This window comes from Panicum virgatum, chromosome 6N (genome assembly GCF_016808335.1).
Source record: "Panicum virgatum strain AP13 chromosome 6N, P.virgatum_v5, whole genome shotgun sequence".
Lineage (NCBI taxonomy): Eukaryota > Viridiplantae > Streptophyta > Magnoliopsida > Poales > Poaceae > Panicum > Panicum virgatum.
The window spans coordinates 45433383-45451336 of NC_053150.1; the positions used below are offsets into that span (position 1 = coordinate 45433383).

General features: G+C 52.1%; 1 protein-coding gene across 3 annotated transcripts; it reads left to right on the plus strand.

The window, feature by feature from the left end:
* The first annotated feature begins 10574 nt into the window (after positions 1 to 10574).
* Positions 10575 to 16343, plus strand: LOC120678692 (transcription factor BIM1-like). Of its 3 annotated transcripts, XM_039959991.1 has the most exons (12): positions 10575 to 10744; positions 10917 to 11024; positions 11984 to 12208; positions 13292 to 13495; positions 13629 to 13758; positions 14246 to 14315; positions 14456 to 14590; positions 14687 to 14891; positions 15004 to 15145; positions 15316 to 15448; positions 15867 to 16017; positions 16050 to 16343. In XM_039959991.1, exons 1-11 carry the CDS (start codon positions 10732 to 10734, stop codon positions 15975 to 15977), a joined length of 1476 nt encoding a protein of 491 aa, XP_039815925.1. In that variant the 5' UTR covers positions 10575 to 10731; the 3' UTR covers positions 15978 to 16017; positions 16050 to 16343. The 3 variants fall into 3 exon arrangements, with proteins under 3 accessions (XP_039815925.1, XP_039815924.1, XP_039815926.1); XM_039959990.1 differs by having other exon boundaries at positions 15867 to 16343; XM_039959992.1 differs by lacking the exon at positions 11984 to 12208 and having other exon boundaries at positions 10576 to 10744; positions 15867 to 16343.
* The last annotated feature ends 1611 nt before the right edge of the window (positions 16344 to 17954 follow it).

Here is a 17954-nt window from a genome sequence, read left to right on the forward strand (position 1 = left end):
TTTGGAGAGGAGGATGCCTCATGCCTGCGGGCCGCGGTTGCACGTACCTTCGTTCGGCCAAAGATGCCACAAAAATTGCTATGGAGTGTGAGCCATGGAAAGCAAACGCCTGCCCTAGTTCATACTCTTGAACTGACATGTTTTTCTGTGTTTCTGATGAATGCTCATTCGATAATTATCTACTGAACACCCCCTCGACATTTGTGAAAACTGAGCAAGAATTGTTTTTGAAATATAATTGGACGGTTTCCGAAAATGAAAACCATTTCTGAACCTGGTTGGACAGTTTTTGCTGAACGTTTACTGGATAAAGTTTGGTGCCCACGAGCCAAGACACTAGTAGTATTTTTCTTGAAACATTCCACCTACCGAGAGCAATGCCCAGTCTTTTGTTTCGTGGAGCAGCTTGGGTTTTAATTTAAGCCCAAGCTAAGTTGGGCTGGGCCATCGACATACTCCATTCGAGCCAGCGCTCTCCATTTGAGCCCAATTCCCCTCCAAAGAAGAGAGAGAGAGAGAGAGAGAGAGAGAGAGAGAGAGAGAGAGAGAGAGAGTGCAATCTGTGGTTTGTGCTTGTAGCCAGCCACGCCACTACAGAGCCGCTGCATTTCGTACAGCTACCAAGGGAAAACTACTACACGTACCTGACCTGCTGTAGTGGAGGATCGAGCGTGTGCGCGAGACAGGGCAGGGCAGCTCAGAGCCGTTGCTGCTGGCCCGTGTGCGTTCTTGGCTGCTGCAAGCCACCACGCACCGGATACGGCAGGTCGGTAGCGCCGTAGCGTCGCATCCTCGCCGTGTCCGGTGTACCTTCTACCTGAACGGCAAGAGGATGAGCAGCCCCCCCCCCCCCACCCCCACCCCCCCCACCCCCAGGCCCCAGCTGAGCCGCCGCGTGCACGTCACATCACCAGTATCCCACCATGCCATTGCCACCAACCCTTTCCACGCGCATCGCTTTTTTTCCTGTGCGAGCCTTGGAGTCCTGACCATGCCCGGCCATCGGCATCCATCCTGGTGACTCGTTTCCCTCCCCTGATCCATACTGAAGAAAAAGCATCGACCAAAGTTGCATGGACTACTCATGGAGCAGCGCAGGATTCGTGGATCTGCACTTGACAATTCCGGCTTCGTTCGGAAACCCTGGCGGCGGCTGGGGATCAAAGTCCAAACCCTATCATGTCTGCGCCGGCGAGCGTTGACATGTGCGTCTACCAATCATGGACCTCAAGGATCTCTGTCGGGCGACAACGGCCAACGGGGGCCGGCTGTCCGAAACGGGTGAAATCAGAACACTGATGGATTGGGTTGCAGTCGTATGATACGCTACAGTGCTGCTAATGCAACTGCAATTGCTAAGAAGGGGGTCTGGCTGGACAGTGGCCACGATCACTGCTGCTGCAGACACACGAGCGGAACAGCAACCCCAAGCCCCACAGGCTGCTGCAGCTGCAGTCGTGAGAGGTCGGCAGCGAGCTCGCGTCACGGCGGGTCGGTAACAGTTGGTTGGCAGTCGGCAGCGCCCGGCGCCGTGGCCCAGCTTGCCCAGGGGACGACTGGTGCCGGCAGCGCCGGCGGCGTCAGCGCGCCCCGGGCACTCACGTGAGAGTCTGGGCCCGCCCAGCCGGACCGGGGCGGGGACGGGTCGCCGCCGGGCTTGGCGTTCTCGTTCTCCCACATGCTGCTGCCGCACGGCCCGCACCCGCACGGCCGCGTTAAGAGAGAGGCCCCGGCGACGGCCAGCCACGGCCACGCGCACGCGGACGACGACGGGAGAGGAGAGGCGTCCCCGCCGGTGGCGCGGGGGAGAAAGCAAAAAGCAAGGCGCTTGGTGGGCTGCGTGGGGCGTGTGGCCCACCAGCGCCCACTTGACACGTCCCCTGCCCGTGGGCCCGACCCGTCTGCACGTGCTCGGTTACTCCAGGTTGGGCCCGCCCAACTTCCAGCTCCGTTTTCCCACCCAGCTCGGTCCAAAGGCCGTGTTTAGATGAACGGCAAAAAAAAAATTACGATGAAATCTTACTAATTTGAAGTACTAAATGAAATCTATTTATAAAACTTTTTATACAGATGAGTTGTAAATTGCGAGATGAATCTAATGATGCTAGTTAATTCATAATTAGTGGATGGTTATTGTAGCATCACTGTTGCAAATTATAGATTAAGTATGCTCATTAGATTCGTCTCGTGATTTACAGTCCATCTATGCAAAAAAATTTATAAATAGACTTCATTTAGTACTCCATGCATATCGTCCAAACATTTGATGTGCTTTTTTTGTGTTTACGGGTTGTGATCTAAACAGGGCCAAAGCCTGCACCAAACGAGTCGCTGTCACGATTTTTTTTTCTTTTGTGCTCGTTGTGACGAGCCGAGACGCGACACGGCAGCGTTCGGCGACGTGGTTCATGCTGCGCCCGGGACGGGACGGAGATCGCCCGTGTCGGGATACCGGCGGAGCCTTTGACGGGCCCGGAGAACCACCTCGCCGCCGGCTGGCCGGCGGGAAGAAAAGAGCAGGGGAATCGGACTAAAAGTTGACGTCAACCTCTCGGAAAACGGACGCGCTGCGACGGGCAGGCAGGTTGACGGCCTGACGGGAGGGGAAGGGAGGGTTCGAGGCCACGTGCGCGGCGCCGCGGCGCCAGGGCAACGTCGTCGCCGTCCGTCCGCCTAACGCCGCGCCGTCCCACCCGACTGACGGCGTCCAAGGCGGACGCCTCGCTCTCGGCTCTCCGGCCTCCGCCTCACGCGCTCGGCGACAAGCGGGGGCGACCGGCCGAGGCGGGGGGACGGGGCCCACCGCACGCGGCCCGGGCCACCGGTCACGCCTAGCGAGGCGACGGGCTCGGAGGGTGGTGCCGTGCGGTGGGGTCCTCGCGTCTCCCCGCGGTGCGCCTCGGGTGGACGGGGAAAAAAAGGAGAAAAGAGTCCCGGCTAGGCTATAGGGGGTCGTGCTGTGTCCGCACGTGACCGGAGCCGCTCGCGACGCCGATGCCTCTCCCTCGCGTGGCCTCGACAGCGACAGCGGCGCGGCCGGGGCCGCCACCCGCCACGACGTGCCGGCGACGCTCGATTCCCCGGACGACGTTTTCTTCAGACATCTTCCGTCCGATTTTCTGGAAGCTGGACTACCTCCACAGCTTGCTGTCTGCAAGAAGGTCACGTGCACGTGCTTACGCCTTCGAAGACGTGGTTTTGGATCACTGGTTCACTGCACGATCGGGGAAAAAGAGGACACGACGCAACAAACCAGCAGACCATTTTTTTATTTTGTAGGATTAACCAGCAGAGCAGTTGGAGTCTTGGAGAGCCACGGGCGCCCGGCTCGCAAACATGCTGCAGAAAGCCAGAAACCTTCCCTTTCCTCGCCGCTTCTTTTGTTGTCGTCCCCCAGCGCGCGCGGGGGCTGCGGGACCCACCGGGCCACCGCGTGTGCGTTGGCCACGTGATCCGCCGGAGGCCGGGACGGCGACGACGACGACGACGTACTCCCCTGCCCGCTGCCCCTCCCCTCCCCCGGGCCCCGCCCGCCCTCACGTGATCCGGCGGCGCGGCGCCAACCGCAGAGGCGCCCGCCACGGCACCACCACTCTCGCGCGCGCCCCCACGCGTCACGGCCACTAGCGCTTTAATTAGGCCCCGTTTAGTTCCCAAAATTTTTCCTACCGTACCCGTTACATCGAATTTTTAGATACATACATGAAGCATTAAATATAGTTGAAAAAAATAACTAATTATACAGTCTGACTGATTTTCACGAGATGAATCTAACGACGTTAAATAATCCATGATTAGACATTAATTGGCAAATAACAACGAAAGTGCTACAGTATCAAAACCCAAACTTTTTCGCGAACTAAACGGGGCCTTAAGCGATCACATGGCCCGCGAGCACGGGGATTAGGGCGGCCTCCGGCATCACGTCACGGGGGCCCCCCAGTTAATCCAATTCCAAACCCTGCCGCGCAAGCAACACAGCGGCGATGACTTTTGCACCCGGCAGGTTAATTTACGGATCCCTAAACCGATTCTTTAAACAAAGGGGAAGGTACAGAATGTCGATCAAGTGGGCGAACCAGTTCTTAATCCGGCCCCGTTTAAATTACTCCGACCCGCGGGCCTTTTCATCCATCCATCCATCCCCGGAATCTTCCTCCGTGTCAGACTGTCAGACTGCCTCCGACACTTTACTAATCAAATCCACCTCTACTTAATCAAATTAATTACAATTAGTTCCTCCAGCAAAAGGACGGGGCTAGCTGCCAGCCTGCCACGTACTAGCTCTGGGAGTGTTTTTCTTTTGTTAAGAGCTCTTTTGTTTACGCCAAGGAGCTGGCATGTCCGGCTTTGGGCGGAGGGCGCGCATGAGACGTACGCCGTGGCGGCATCGAGTGAGTGATCGAATGGTTCATTCCTCTTTGGAGCAAGGAGGATGAACAGGTAGGTAGGTGCCCAAGGGGTCATGTGACTCCATGATTGCAATTTTTACAACGAAGAAAATCGATCGATTTATCCTATATTTCAGGCCAAACCATCTCGCTTGGTCGGTTCAATTTGGCATGTTTTTAATCGCGTCATCTACTGATGAGTTGCTTCAAAGCTCGGAGCGGGGGGCAAAAGTCTCGACGTGATATAAAGAAACGCTATCTAAACAGCATTGTTAAGTGTCTTTAATGATTGGATTGGAAAAGAAAAACTGGGAGAACATGGGAGGATACCGCGAGCGTGATGGAGGGAGGAGGGGTAGATCCAAAGCGAGAGGGGAGCCAGCGTGCATGCACGGGGATATACAAATGGAGAAAGGGGCTTAGCGTAACATGGCCGGGCGATGCGAACAAGGCTACAGGCTGTTGTGTTCCGGGCGAGCCGTGCATACGGATACAGATTACTTGTAAAGTATGGTCGCAGCTAGATCTCTGCAGAAATGATTGGCGCCAGGCACTTTTCTCGCTCTGACATGGGGATACTGTTGTCAGAAGAGCTAGGCCATGTTTAGTTCCCACCCCATAAACCTCGTAAACACAAAAAAAAACGTCACATCGAATATTTCGACATATGTATGGAGTACTAAATGAAGTCTATTTACAAAACTTTTTGCATGGATGGGCTGTAAATCGCGAGACGAATCTAATGAGTCTATATAATCCATAATTTGCAACAGTGATGCTACAGTAACCATTCGCTAATTATTGATTAATCATGAATTAATTAGCATCATTAGATTCGTCTCGCGATTTACAACCCATATGTGAAAAAAGTTTTGTAAATAGACTTTATTTAATACTTCAAATTAGCAAGATTCCGTCGCAAAAAAATTTTGTGTTTCATCTAAACACACCCCTAGTACCAAATTGTTAGTGAAGGCCTGAATGCCTGATGAGTGGTGACTGCCACTGCCTACAGGTTACAAGTAGCTGCTCTGATGAGTATATTGGAGATGTGCAGTGCTGAGGCCAAGTAGAGCAGCGTAGAGAAAATATATGCACAAAAATAACAAATATGTCATCAGTGACTCATTATTTTTTTTGAAGGAAAATCAGTGGTTCGTTTGATAACTTTTTTACTCCCTCCGTTCCAAATGATAGGTCGTTTGACTTTTTTGATACCAAGTTTGACCACTCGTCTTATTCAAAAAATTTATGCAAACATAGTCAAAATTAAACCATTCTTCAAGAACTTGTATTAATAAAGCAAGCCACAACAAAAGAAGTGATGTTTTACACAAATTTTTGAATAAGACGAGTGGTCAAATTTGGGGTTGAAAAAGTCAAACGACCTACAATTTGAAACGGAGGGAGTACCTCACAAAATCGCAAAACAATAGTAACTTTCTAGCAGCAAAACACAGTGAGTGATGATTGGTGTGCAGGGAGATTAGCAGTTTAGCACACGGTGCCGCTTGTGAGGGAAACATGGGGTCGGCACTTGTTTACGTTTTCTTAGAGCAAGATTAATAGGATGTGCAGGAGTACATCTTCGCCCACTTGAGCGGGCGTTTCACCAGCCGCCTGCTCCCTTCTCTCTCCTGCTTTCTCTCTTTTCTTGCTCTTAGCTGGGGAACGGGAAGGCCATCACCCATGCGCCCGCGCCACTGCTTTTGCGTAGCCATGCACTAAACAATGCACCGCCACCGGCGACCATGGCCCTGCTCGCCGTCACGAGCCCGTCTTTTCCCGGCCGGCACACGGAGACGGAGATGACGGTGCCTACGCGCCGCGCATGTGCGTATCCCGCCCGCTGGCCGGGCTCGCTTTCGTGTGCAACCACCGCGGCATATGGGGTGCCGCCTGTCGGCCACGAGTCGGGAGGGTGACGGGTAAAGGGCGCCGCGCCAGGCACCAGCTGCCGGCCCCGTCCTGGCTAGCTCGGCAAAGGCGTCGCCTCTCGCCTAGCCTTCGCGAAAAGAACTCGTTGGGTCGGGTTGGCGCGGCACATGACGGTCGTGGATCGGTGCGCATGACAGAAGCGCGGGGGGGGGGCTCGATCCTGAATTCCTGATCGCTATAGCTGGAGAGGACGGCCTCCGCCATGGCCGCGATCTCGATCTGTGCCGGCAGCCGGCAGGCACGGGCGGCAACTAGCGCCGGTAGAAGGCGTATGGCCGTATGCGGACGCAGCGCCTCGGCTCGGCACCGGCGGCCGCGTCCGTCCACGGTCGGCGCGGCGCGGGGGCACAGGCGCGGCCGCGCGGAGACCGTCGCACCGGGCCCTGGCGCAGGTGCAGGCATCCCACGCGCGACTGTGGCGGGCACGGGCAGGCACGTGCGGCAGGTGTCACAGTGTCAGCGCCGCACGTGGGTCGTCGGCCCTCCTCAGCCGCAAAGGCTGCGGCGCGGGCCTCCTCTCAGGCCGTGTTTGGTTTGTATCAGTACTAGTAGCACAAAAATTTTGACTATTAATTAGGGTACTAAATAAAGACAATTTATAAAACTAACTCCACAGCTCTGTTCTACTTCGCGAGACGAACCTAATGAGGCATTTAACTGCACGATTAGAGGATGGTTACTGTAGCATCACTGTAGTCAATCATCGATTAATTACTATCATTACACTCATCCGTGAAAACTTTTTATAAATAAATTTCGTTTAGTACTCCATACATTGAAGATTTTTTTTTCAAGAATGGGTTGCTGGGCCCCAGTCCCAGCCGGCCGCGCACGCGACGCGAGGCGGGCGCCTGCGCCCGTGCGGCCTGTGGTCTCTTGCGCCCAGTTGGGGGGCCATGTCTGCGCACCCGCACGGGGCATTGTCCCCCCTCAACTCGGCGCGGTCCGTGCGGTGCTGCAGGCGGAGGTGACGGCACGTACCCTCCTCGTCGTACGTGGCCGCACACGCACCGTGCGTTCGTGCATGGTGACCGCCTAGGTACGAGGACGCGAGCTGGTTAAACGTTTTTTCGCGTCACAAATGACAGAACCAAATGCATTTGTTTAAACAAAAAGATTTTGACGCTATTTGACTTGGCACTTGGCAGGATTTTTCTGTTGATCACTCGCGCACGATGCTGGTTATTTTTGCTTCTGCACAAGCAGCCCTGCAAAGAAATGCTCAGTAACTCGCGCGTTCCAAAATAATCAAATTTATCTCACAAAAAAGTCACCAGATTCCGCACGGCACCATCACGGGAGTCAAGCGAGCGCGTGTTTCTTTCGTCCCGATGATCAGCTTTATCTCTCCGCTTTTGAAGAAAAAACAGGGGCGGGTCGGGTCATCACGTTTTCGACACGAGTGCACACGAGCGCCACCAGCGGAGAATTAGTCATTTTATAAAGGAAAAAAAGGATTCGAGTTCTCTGACAGATTATCCGCCGTAAAACGAAGCTTCCCAACGGATCGATCAACGCCGGAGTTCATACGAAGAAAAAAAAATCAGCCGTACCAGCGCCGTCCTAATCTAATCCTCGCGGTGTTCTAGTTTCACGAGGTGCGCACGGCACGGCACAGGAAACTAGCACGGCGCGGGTTGTTTGGTCTAGGAGCTAAATTCTAGATTATATCACGTCACAAAATATTAATATTTAAAAGTACTAAATGAAGTTTAATTACAAAATTAATTTCAGAATTTTGAGACTAAAATGCGAGACAAATTTAATGAGTTATGTTAATTCATGTTTAGCGAATAATTACTGTAGCACAAATGTAGCAAATTCTATATTAATTTAGATCATTAGCTTCATCTCGCGAATTAGCACTCATTTGTGTAAAATATTTTATAAACAGATCTTATTTGATAGTTCTAAATAGTAAGATTTTTTTGATGTGACAGAGGCTAAAAAAATTTGCTGAAACCAAACAGCCTCGCATGCGCAGAGGGCGGCGGAGGGTGCTGTCACGTGTCCGTAGGACCAAAGCTCACAAGGTTGCCGTCGACGTCAGCACTGAGTGGGGCGGTAAGAATCTCTTCTCATGGAGGGCTAGTTTAGTTGTGCGTTTTTGAAATGAGAACATATCGAGTGGAAATCACAACTTTGTGAAAAATTATATAAATTACGGCAAAAAATTGTCTAAATTCACCAAAAAATTACATATATAGATTATATGATGATACACAATCTTATAAAATATCTGAAATTTGTTATTTTTATATCTCACAAATAAAGTCGAGTTTGGACATGATATTTTACAAAATTGAGTATCATCATATCATCTACATGTGTGATTGTTTTTGGTGAATTTAAACAACATTTTTGACATGATTTGCACAGGTTTTCACGAAGTTGTGTTTTCCACCCGATATGTTCCCTTTTGAAATAAAATCTTTGCATATTTAAAATTAAATATAGAATAATCATAAAATTAATTACAGAACTCGTTTGTAAACTACGAGATAAATTTATGAAATCTAATTAATATGTTATTAGAACATGTGTACTGTAGTAATTACTGTAATAATTTAGTGACTAATCATAGCATAATTAGGCTCATTAGATTTGTCTCGTAATTTACAAATAAACTATGCAGTTCGGTTTTTATTTTGTATAGATTTAGTAATTCATGCATGTACGATTCTTTTTTGATGTAATAATTTTGGAATTTTGAATTTTGCAACTAAATAAGAGCAAATTCTTAACCCACGGCTGATGCTGTTCACTGCTCACCCGTAGGGTGGATTCGGCGGCGATGGGATGCTGGCGGTCACGCTGCTTGTGATAGCAGGCAAGGCAAAGCGAAGCGAAGCAGAGCAGGCGAGACGCGCGGTTAAAGATGGCAACGGGTAAAATCCGCGCGGATATCAACTTCATAAACCCGTACCCGCGTGTTAAAATCCGCGCGCTGTGCCCGTGCCCGCAACCCGCAATGGGTAGAAAATGATACCCGTACCCGCTATCCGCGGATACCCGCATACCCGCGGGTACGCCCGCATACCCGCAAGTTTTAGAAAATCAAACACAAGCACATTTTAATAGTATGTAAATATTAATATGCACATCTATTTCTCAATATTAATAAATTATAACCTAATAATCAACACGTCAACACCATTTATTTGAGAAAACAAATAAATTTTAGCAAATAAATGAACTAGTCTCATATATAATACATCACAAGAGTCATTATTTACGGATTTGCGGATTCGGGTATCAATTTTTCAAACCCGTTTGAAAATATCCGTTGGGTTTACAGTTGTACCCGCGTCCATATCCGCGGGCACAAACTCAAACCCGTATCCGCGCGCCGTCGGATTTGGTATCCGCGGATACGCGGATATTTAGTACGTCATCCCTACGCGCGGCGCGGATGCCACCAGCGTACTGGGAGGCTAGCAGCCAAGCATTATTGAGGTCGCTGTTGGACAAAGGGAAAAGGAAAGGAGTGGCCCTGCGGAATCTGGCCGGCGGGGGGGCACATGACCGGCCTCGGCGACCACCCCTCCCAGGCTCCCCCCACCTCCGATCTCTATCCACGGGATGCCCGCAATCTTCGGCCTCATGTGCCGCCCGCCTTCTCCACCCCCAACCGTCACGTGACCCCTCTCCCCCTCTCGCCCGCCCTCTGCTCCAGTGCGCCTCCTCAGGCTCCGATCGGTGACCCGCGGCCGCCGCTCCTCCCCTGGCTGCCGGATCGGCTCCGCGTCGCCGTCCGCCGGCATCACATAACATGCTCCCGTTCCCGTCCAAAACCCCGTCCGTTTCTCACCGCCCCACCGCGCGCGCGTGAGCCGGCGACGAGCGGGCGCTCTCGGACAAAGCGCCGAGCGTCCGATCCCTGTCAGCGCCGTCGCGGTCACGCCCCACTAGCGACCGCGATGATTTTAGCGTAATCTAATCTACTACCGTGGCCGCCTGGCCAGGCGGATTAGCGGCGACTCATCCCGTCGGGTTAAAAAAAGAGGAAAAGTTACTGCGCTTCGCGTCAACGCCGCGGTCAACCCACGTCCGGCACGTGCTGGATCCCCACCGCGCCACCCGCCAGCCTCCACCGGCCGCGGTGCCCGTACACCTCAGGCCTCGGCCCCGCGCGCCGCTAACGGCCGTCGCGGTCGGGTAACGCTGCTGTCACGGAGAGGGGGCGTCTCCGCTGCTGGGTGCCTGCCTGGGTGTGCCGCCGTATAAAGCATCCCGCGCGGCACAGGACAGGAGGAAAGGAGAGGCCACGGACAGAGAAGGGAAGGGAGAAGCCTTGGAAGCTGCAGCAGAGATCTCTCCCCTCGCCCTCCCTCTCCCACGCGCCCCGCGGGCTCGAGGTAGACGAAGGCGGAGCCGAGCTGCCGAGGTGTAATGCGTGGTTATGGGGCTGCAAGGTAAAATCCCGCTCGCGCCATTGCTCGACCTGCTTTTCCTTCGTTTAGTCTCGTGCTTCGGATTCGAATTCTCGGTTTCCATGGGCGGGAGATGGATCGGGTGATCCTCCTCGAGTTTGGTTTCATGCTTCCTGACGGCGAGAGGTTGCTGCTGGGGGGCTTGCGAATGCAGGGGATAAGGCAACGCACGACTTCCTCACGCTCTACAGCGCCGCCAAGGACTCCGCCCTGCCGCTGCTGCCGGAATCCAAGCCGCCTCCGCCGCCGCCCGCTCATCAAGGTGCGTGCGCTTCAGCGTCTCTCTCCTCCTCTGTCTCTGGGTGATGGATCACAATTCAGACGCTCGCGCGGCGAATCCTTCCAAGGTTTTGCCGAATTCGGTAATTCTACTAGTACACGATAGGCTGGGTCTGAAAACTGTCAGATGCTATTTGCTATAGTATGTTTGTACGAATTAACCTTCGAAATTACCTTTTTGATGATTTTAGTTTTACGTTGCGTGGACAGCGTGGTTTGAGAAAGGCCGTGTTTGGATAAAACAACGAAAATTTTTGCACAAAAAGACGAATGCATGCATGAAGTACTAAACGAAGTTTATTTGTAAAACCTTTTTAGGAATGGGTGTAACTTTTCGAGACGAATCTAATGAGCCAAGTTTCATCATGATTGGCTACAGTGATACTACAGTAACCGCGCTCAATCATCCTCTAATCGTACGGTCAAATGCCTCATTAGCTAGAGCACCTGCTACAGTACCACAGTTGTGGAGGTAATTTTGTAATTAGACTTTATTTAATACTACTAATTAGTGGTCAAAACTTTATTTCTCTCTCATCAAAATTTTTCTACCCTCCAACCAAACATGGCCAAAAGTAGACAACGACGTCGACAGATTAACGGACCAAAGAAATGATCACGTGCACCTAGCTAAGGAGTAGTGGTGGATGCAAAGAGCCGTGCACGACCTTTTCTGCGCTCCTGGCAATCCGTCCATATTCTATTTCAATTTTCAAAGTTTGCAAAATTTGAAAGGGTTCGGTGTAGCATTCTCGCAGTTTTCGTGCCCCAGTCATCAGGTTTCTATGGGTTCTTTTGTTGTTTCGATCTTTTTTTGCATGCTTTTTAATTTTTATACGTCGTGCCGGAATGATTTCTCCGTGTTTTGCGGTGATTACGAATTTGCTGGTTTTTTCTCGGCTTTGTTCTGAACTGAAACCACAGCCGGTGCGCGTCGCGCAGGTTTCTTCCTCAAGACGCACGACTTCCTGCAGCCGCTGGAGCGGTCGTCGTCGCAGTCGCCGCCGCCGTCGCGACCCGCCGCGGAGAAGCCGCTCCGCCAGCACGCGCTTCCCGGCGGCATCGGCACCTTCAGCATCGGCCGCGCCGCCGCGGCGGACCAGCCCGGCGCCGCCGTCAAGCAGGAGCAGCCGCCCTTCGCCGTCTGGGGCCAGCCGGACCCTCGAGGTACGCCACGCACCACGCGCGCTCTCGTTTTCCTTTCGCCGCTCCGGCTACGGTTGGTGGCGGCTTGACGCCGACGCGTAGCTCGCCGCAGGCGTGAGTCGCGTGGCACGCGGCCGCGAAGGTGCGTGCGTGCCGAGGCGGTGGAGCTTTTCTAGGGTGGGCGACGCTATAGTTCGTGGACTCGTAGGTCTGGTTGGCGCGGGATCCATGGACCCGGGCCGGACCCGTAGGCTAGGCCTTGTGGGCCTACTACGGGCCAGGACATCTCGTGGGCCTTTACCGGACACTGAGGGGTGTTTTGAAATAGAGACTTAAAAAAAGTCCCAAGAACTGTTTAGTATTTAGAAGTATTAAATAAATATTAATTATAAAACTAACTGCAGAACTCTGGGGTTAAACTGCGAGACGAATCTAATGAGGTATATTAATCCATGATTAGCGAATGGTTACTGTAGCATCAATGTAGCAAATTATGAATTAATTAGGCTCATTAGATTCGTCTCGCGAAAAATCACTCAGCTGTCAAAAAACATTTATAAATAGATTTTATTTAATACTATAAAATAGTAAAATTCTTTTTAATGTGATAGGGACTTCTGAAAAAAATTAGGATCCAAACAGGGCCTAAGTCCATGGGCGGATGGCCGGACGGGGGAACTTGAACAGTTTTGACATTGTTGTCGCCGAGGACAAATAAATAGGCTCACTGCTCACACATCCTGATTTCTGATTACACATTCTCCCTAAAAAAATATAAAAAAGGGTAAAGCATCTTGAGCTACTGATCTCTATCCTCTCCTATGAAGCTGAATTTTTTTCGCCAACCTTTCCCATGTGTAGCTACCGATTTTCTAACTCCAAACTCCAAATGATTTCTTATTAAAAAAACTCCAAATGATTTTGTATGTTAAACCTGCATCCATTTTACTTTGATAAACTTATCATTGTGGTAGGCTCGTATTTTTTAACTGAACGTATGTTACGCTTTGCCAACCTCCAATCATTCATCAAAGAAAAGCCGGGGAAAAGGAAGACGTAGCTAAGGCGTGTGCTTTCCGCTGTGTCTGTTTGTCGACTTGGCAGGTCACCCGTGGTCTCTCCCCTTCGCCGCGCGCTGTGTCACCGTCGCCTCCGCCAGGCCGCAGCCACAGCAGCAGCAGCAGAGGCCGCCGGAGCGGAAGGCGGGAGGTGGCTTCATGGACGCCGGCTCCAGATCCAGCGGTGGGGCGGGCTTCGACGACGACGACGGCCTCGCCGCTCGCCGCGAGGTCTCCTCCACGCTCAAAGGTAACACGAGCTCAATTATGGTAAATCTGACTCTTGTTCGTGTTGTTCGAGCCGTTTCGGAGGTTCGGTGATGTGAGAGGCGATTTTGACAGGGTTTTGGTTCCTTCATTCTTGTGTACTTTCTTGGTTGCAGAACTCTCGGTCAGGGTGGAGACCAAGGGGGGAAGCTGCAGCGGCAGCGCTGGGACGGACCAACTGCCCAACACGCCGCGCTCCAAGCACTCCGCCACCGAGCAGCGCAGGCGCAGCAAGATCAACGACAGGTCGGTTGCAATAGCTCCCGATCTCATTCAGAAATGGTTGGCCGTGCTGTTTCTTTCATTCGATTGCTTGCGTGTCCTTGATGTCTAAGCGCACATATGTCAATAAACACGTTTTTTGCAGTTTAACATTGTAGTCAACTCGATTTGCACGCGAATGGTGTCTAGTCTAACAAATGTTTCGCTGGGAAATAGTCAAATAAGACACATATGCAAGACTAGAATGCAGCGACGTCTCTCATATATTTTTAGAACAAGGAATTAGGTACCACATTAGATGTGGCTAAATGCCCGTTTCTCAGTGGAGATGTGGATATTTTATGGACTTCCTGGTACAATGTGTTCAAAAATCATGTGCTGTCCCTGAAATGGATGCCTTTTCTTTTTATTTCCTGACAATATTATATTGGTATGCCATTAAGCAGTAAGCACTTTTCAGAACACTTAACATGCACTTGACCTAATGTTTCTACTCCTAATCCTTTTACAGATTCCAGATACTTAGAGAAATTTTACCACAAAATGACCAAAAGCGAGACAAAGCTTCATTTCTCTTAGAGGTAAGACATCTCAACATTTTATTCTATCTAGACAAAGATCGCATTCCTTCTTAGTACAGACACGCAGCTCTCCTGCATATTCTAGACAATCTATTCCCATCTTGTTGTTTACCAATCTATCGACAACTTCGTAAATGCAGGTTATCGAATACATAAGGTTTTTGCAAGAGAAAGTACAAAAGTACGAGGTTTCGCACCCAGAATGGAACCAAGAAAACGCAAAGCTCATGCCATGGTCTAACATCTACTTCCGATCGTCTTGGAAAAATTCACAGGTAAACTATTAAAGCAACTTTATCTTGCGCACATTGAGGCTTCTGACGATGAGATTCTAACCATCATCTCATCTGAACCTTATCCTTGTGCTGCAGAACAAGGACGAAATAAATGGAGATATGGCCTCTGATCCATCGCAACTTATAAAAAATGGTTCATCCCCACGATTCCCTTTTGCTGCAAAGCCTGAGGACCATAACAATGCAGGTGCATTTGAAACTGCTTCGGGTGCACAGGAACAGGCAGAACCAAAGGGTTGTGTGCCCTTCAAACCGGCTGAAACTCCCGGCAAAATCACAAGTATGGTTTGCTTGATTTAGTTACCGGTTTTACAATCTGGTATAGTTTATTCACTCCTTCAATGGAGCTATTGATCTCTGTAGCTCATGGAAGATGTTTTATTCATGTGCAGACACTGTTGCATCCCAGCAACCAGCGCAATTGACAAATTCATCACCTTCAGACGGTTGTGCAGCGCCAAATGGAATGTTAAGCAACCCAGAATTGGCAATAGACGAGGGGACCATCAGTTTATCAAGCCAATATTCCCAAGGGTATGCACCAATAATGGATCCTAAGAAAACATTTTTTCATACGTTTATTGAATCATCTGTATTTTTCTGTTTCTGTTTCTCCCAATGTTGTTTTGTTGTTGTATTTGTAGTGCTTGAAATATGTATAGCTTCTCAGTGAAAAAGAATATTTTATTTCTTCCTGATAACAGGTTGCTTACTACGTTGAATCTTGCCCTTCAAAACTCGGGTATAGATTTGTCACAAGCTAGCATCTCGGTGCAGATCAACCTTGGTAAGCGGGCCATCAAGAGATCTGCTCCTGGGTCAAACTCCACCTCCAAGGTACAATATTCTGAAATCAAGATGCTCTAGGCTGTGTTTAAATCCGTAAAATGGTGGTAAAAAGAGTCACATCGGACATCGGACACTATAGCACACTGTAGCACTTTTCGTTTGTTTGTGGTAATTGTTGTCCTATCATGACCTAACTAGGCTCAAAAGATTCGTCTGGTCGTGTACATCAAAACTATACAATTAGTTTTTTTATTTACCTATATTTAATGCTCTATGCATAAGACAAAAGATTTGATGTGATAGATGAATAGTGAAGTTTGGAGAGAGAAATTTTGGAACTAAACACAGCCCTAGTCATACTATCAATCTGACATTCCCTGTATTTTGTTTGAGTGTCAGAACATTGTTGCAGTTTGTTCTGCTTTTCCTTGTGAAATTCTTATGAAGAAACCCCTTTGCATCACAGGATCTCATCAATCAAGCGTCCCGTGATCAAGAGATCGGGCACCAGCTGAGGTCAGGGGATGCCGCTAGAGAACATTCCCAGGCAATTAAGCGCCATAAGTCAGACAGATGACAGATGATTCCTGCTCATTGCAGAAGCCCGCATGACCTGATCCATATTTTGCGCTCCCCCCACAGCGGAGCCTCCATGTTTCGTGTGTATACTACGCTCGCTTCCCGTGACGGCTAGACAAACAAGACCATGCTGCTTGCTGCATTCTTTCATTCGATCGCGTCGCCGCTCTAGCGTTAGGCTGCTTCCCAAAAAGCTTCCATCGCAGATTGTGAAGCTGCTTCTGTCCATAGGCTTCCATTCATATGACAAGTTGAGGTCGTCCCTATTCTGACGGGCCCCTCTTGTAACATATCCTGATGCTGAAATTCATTGCCACTGTGCAGACGCTTCAGAGCGAAACATCAATGTGCTGTAACCTTTCTATGCTGCGTGCCCCTCTGTTCCTCTCACCACCCAATGACCTGAGAATGGCGCTGCCGTGCACTCCAGTGCTTTCGCCCTGCTCCATGGCAGCATTTTTGCATCAAGCACTGCAACGAATTCTGTGGCTGGCGATCACGTGAGTGGCGTCTGCCGTGTGCCGCACTAACGCGAAATCAGCTATCCGGGCAGCGTGGTCTCGCAGGCCTGCCTTTGGTAGACTGGTAGCCTTTCCTTGTGATGGATGGAATTGCAATTGATGCCGGCCTGGCGAGTGGACTCCACGAGCTTGACATTCCCCAGTCCGGGGGGAAAAAATCTCCAAATGGTTGATTAGTGGGGAGACCTGCAAGAACTCGATCCCCTCTGGTCATACAGGCATCATGATCGCGGGAATCTTGCCGATCCGAAGTACGATCGACACGAGAGGGCACCGACGGGACGGAGCGCGCGTGCGAGAGGGGCCCCGCCCCAGCGTGCGCGGCGGCCGATCCTGCCGTGATCCTCCTCCACGGCCCCGCCGAGTGTGCGCCCACTCCTCCTAGTCCTGGAGGACCGAGGAGACCCCCGGCGTCGCGTCCGCGGTGACAGGTGCTGCTCCCCCCGATCTGATCCACCGATCGCGACGTGAGCTTGGGCCTGAGCGCGCCCCGCCATGGACTTTGACGGGGGCCCTCTCCGGGACGCGATCGGATCCGTGACCGGACGGATCCGGAGGCGACGCGGACCGAGCGAGCGAGCGAGCGGCGGCACCCCCCGTGGCGGGGTTCCCAAGCTCCTCCGCGACGTGCCGGTGGACGTCGACTCGTGGGGGCGTTGGTGGCGCGCGTCGTCGGCGGACGGATTCGGCCGCGCCACCACCCATGTCGCCCGCCCCGCGGAGAACGTCGCGCCACGTCGCCAAAAGGCAAAAGCCAAGCGGAGCGCGGCTGGCGCGCGCGCGCGGTCGAATAACGGAGGCGCCTCGAATGATAGGCGACGGCACATGGCACGTCGAGCTGCTGAACAAGCCCAGCTCGGATTTGCTCCTGGTCCCATCGCGAGTGGACTCGTGATGATGGCAACGATCAACGAGGCAGCTGGCGAGGTGGCTTGGCTTGGAACCGCAGGAATTGGCGAGAAGAACGTCGTGGAGCATCTTCGACATGGGGGAACACAGAGAGAGCGCGGGAGGCGGCCGATTCCCGGTGGATCAGCGGGCGGAATCCAGTGCGATCCGATCGACTCCCGGCGCGGTCGTTCTCGGCGGATCCCCACGCGGCCCCCGCCGTAGGTCGTGCGCTGCGCCCAGCGGCCCGCGCGCGCACACGCGGCGACCGGCGAGCCGCTCCAGATGATGCGATGCGAGCCAACCAATGGGCCGGCTGGCTCGGGCGGGGCCATGTGCGCGTGGCGGCGCCGTGGACGCGACGCCGACCCGAGCTCCTCTGGCGCGACGGGCGACGCGGCACCACGGCACGGCACGGGCGCATGGGCGAGCCCAGCGAGAGCGCGGCCGCCACCGCCAGCGGGCAGAGGGTGGTCTGCGGTGGAGCGCGCGGGCGACGCGATTCCTTGCGTGATGCGTCGTCGCGCGTCGGAGGTGGACGGCGGCGGTCCATGCCGGGGCCCCAC